A 2594-nucleotide genomic window follows, 5' to 3' on the forward strand; every position below is an offset into this window, starting at 1 on the left:
ATCTTGTTCTGACTTTAATCATTCTGTCTGCAGATGAACAGCATGTCAGGAAAATCTAGGTCATTAAAGGATGTCATGAATTACTGGTTTAAACATAAAAGTATTAGTTTCATTACATCACCTTATTACCATGTAATTACGTGGTAATTAGTGTACAATTTTACTATGTATTTAATTGTCTGCAGTAAAGTAGCACTTACCTGGTAATATATTACAATTCACTATGTAACACCTAAATAAGTAGTAGGTAATTTGGACAGTTTTAAAGTTATGTTTTATTACAATTAACCACTAACCCCAAAATTCAGCTACATTCTTTTGGTTATAAATATAGTGTTGAGTTACTATTGAATAGTAATTTGATTGTTGTTATCCAACAAAGGTAGTTTTACTAACAGTAGTTTTTCTTTTGTACCCTAATTACCATGTAATTACATGGTAATTAGGTAGTAATTACCATTTAATTACATTTTTTACATTGTAATTACACGGTAATAAGGGTACCGTAAAAGAAAGTGTTACCAAGAAAATCTGTCAGACCTGCTACAGCCGAGGAATGAACGTTGTTAAAGTTGTGTCTCCTGTGGGTTGTATACAGACACAGAAATAAAAATCTAAATCATATTCATCTCTCTCAAGTCCTGATTCTGTTTTCCTTTGATCAAACATTTTAATTCAAGTGTAAACATCTGTGTTAAATAATTTTCATTTATTCAGAAGAAGAGCCACAGCCTGTAGTGGATCACACGTCAGTGTTGTTCTCCTACATCACTCGTACACACAACTGAAGAACAAACCTGTTGGTACCAATGGTTCCTGCATGAGCCTCATCGTATAATATTTTTGGTCGTATGACCCAGCAGTGGGTAAACATCTGGACTTTGGTTGGTTTTGTTCCAGAGGTCTTGTGATTCATTCAGATGAAAGTTTACAGAGAAAAGAGGATTTGTCCTGAAACCCTTCTAACCTTCCCCACATTAACCAACATCAGTAGTTTCTTCTGTCACTGCTAACGTCTGTCTGTTGAGTTAACACACCTGTGTGATGCAGAGCACTGACAGGTTGTGTTTCTACAGGTGTGCTCTCTGATGATGATCCTGAACCTCAGAAACTTGTAGAGCAGCACTCTCAGCTTTAACATTCAGTTTATGATTATTACCACTGCAATCTGTTGTGTGTTCATGTTCAGTTTAAGTTAAATTTAAATTATTTTAGAACCTGCTGAAGACCTGACCAGTTTGAATATGATGTCCTTCTTTCCTCCGACTGTTGATGTGGAGCTGACCTGAGCTGCCAGCAGAGGGCGCTGTGGGCTTACACTTCAAAATGTCAGAATCAACTGGTGTTAGCAGAAACACACACACACACACACACACACACATATTCCTTTCCTTTTTGTAATATTTTTCAAAGGTAAATTTATCAAAGAATTTTTCACCATTAAAACAAAGATTGTGAAACCTTCATTGTTTAGTTTATTTTCAGTCCATTTTTTTTATTAATCTCTTTCTTTAATCTGTTTTATTTTGAATAGAATGACTCCATAAATCAGATTTTAGTGTGAAGTACTTTTTTTAACCTTTACAAACTAAGCTTGTTTTTATAAGAACATAACCACAAAGTATTTAAAATAAATGTTCAGCCTTTGGACTCAGTGGTGATGTCTTCCTGGACTGGGTGTGTTAGTTTGTATCTTGTTAAACTGTTTGCTGTAATCTCAGGTCAGATCTGTTGTTTCTTTTACAATCAGCTCTTATCTCCTGCAGATTCCTGACTTATCAGATTGTGCTTCATGTTGTTGCTCTTGTTTCAGACCACCTGTCCTGAAATGCTCTTGCTTTATGATAAATGGTAATGATCGTCTCACCAGGGCATCCTCTATCTCTGCTGTCCCCAGCCGGTGACCGCTGACATTGATGACATCGTCCATCCTTCCTGTGATCTGGTAGAAGCCGTCCTCTGAGCGGAACGCACCGTCTCCAGTGAAATAAAACCCTGTGGAGAACCACTGAGCTGACAGGCTGGCTGTTTCAGCACCATGTTGTGTTGTGAAGGCTTACTGACCAGGATACAGTGTGAAGTACGAGGCCTTGAACCTCTGGTGGTCCCCGTAGATGCTGCGAGCCATCCCAGGCCATGGCTGACGGATGCACAGAGCTCCACTGCAGGAGGTACCAGCCAGAACCTCCCCCTGAAACAGGAAGTCAGGAGTCAGACCCTCCAGACTCGCTCCAGATAGTACCCATCAGCTGAGGACCAGATCGTCAGCCCTGCACCACCGTGCTGACCGTTTATTTCAACATTGATCCTCATCAGTGTTCTAACATCACTGAAGTGTTGAACATGTTGTGTTTTCTCCTCCAGAGGAAAACTGGTCCTGTTAAAGGGTCAATATTATGTGTTCCTCAGGCATATATTTAAATACTATTCATTAATAAAGTATCTATGTCACCTTTAGCTGTTATTAAAATGCTGTTTTTATGTTTAAATAGAAAATAAACTTATCTTCTCATCACTTCCTCTTCTAAACACCTTGAAATTGACCTCTGTCTCTTTAAGAACCTCCTCCTGCTTCTGTTCAGCCCATTTTGGTG

The 2594-nt window shown here is 38.5% G+C and overlaps 1 protein-coding gene across 1 annotated transcript in view; it reads right to left on the reverse strand.

Moving 5' to 3' along the window:
* Nucleotides 1-1867: 1867 nt before the first annotated feature.
* The window catches only part of acss1 (acyl-CoA synthetase short chain family member 1), a gene marked incomplete at its 3' end in the record, with an annotated part of 45596 nt that continues 44869 nt past the window's right edge, over nucleotides 1868-2594 (reverse strand). Inside the window, 2 exon segments of the mRNA XM_014030410.1 lie at nucleotides 1868-1995; nucleotides 2065-2191. Coding sequence (XP_013885864.1) covers nucleotides 1868-1995; nucleotides 2065-2191 — 255 coding nt within the window.

Source organism: Austrofundulus limnaeus, unplaced genomic scaffold (assembly GCF_001266775.1).
Source record: "Austrofundulus limnaeus strain Quisiro unplaced genomic scaffold, Austrofundulus_limnaeus-1.0 Scaffold1056, whole genome shotgun sequence".
In the NCBI taxonomy this organism is placed as follows: domain Eukaryota; kingdom Metazoa; phylum Chordata; class Actinopteri; order Cyprinodontiformes; family Rivulidae; genus Austrofundulus; species Austrofundulus limnaeus.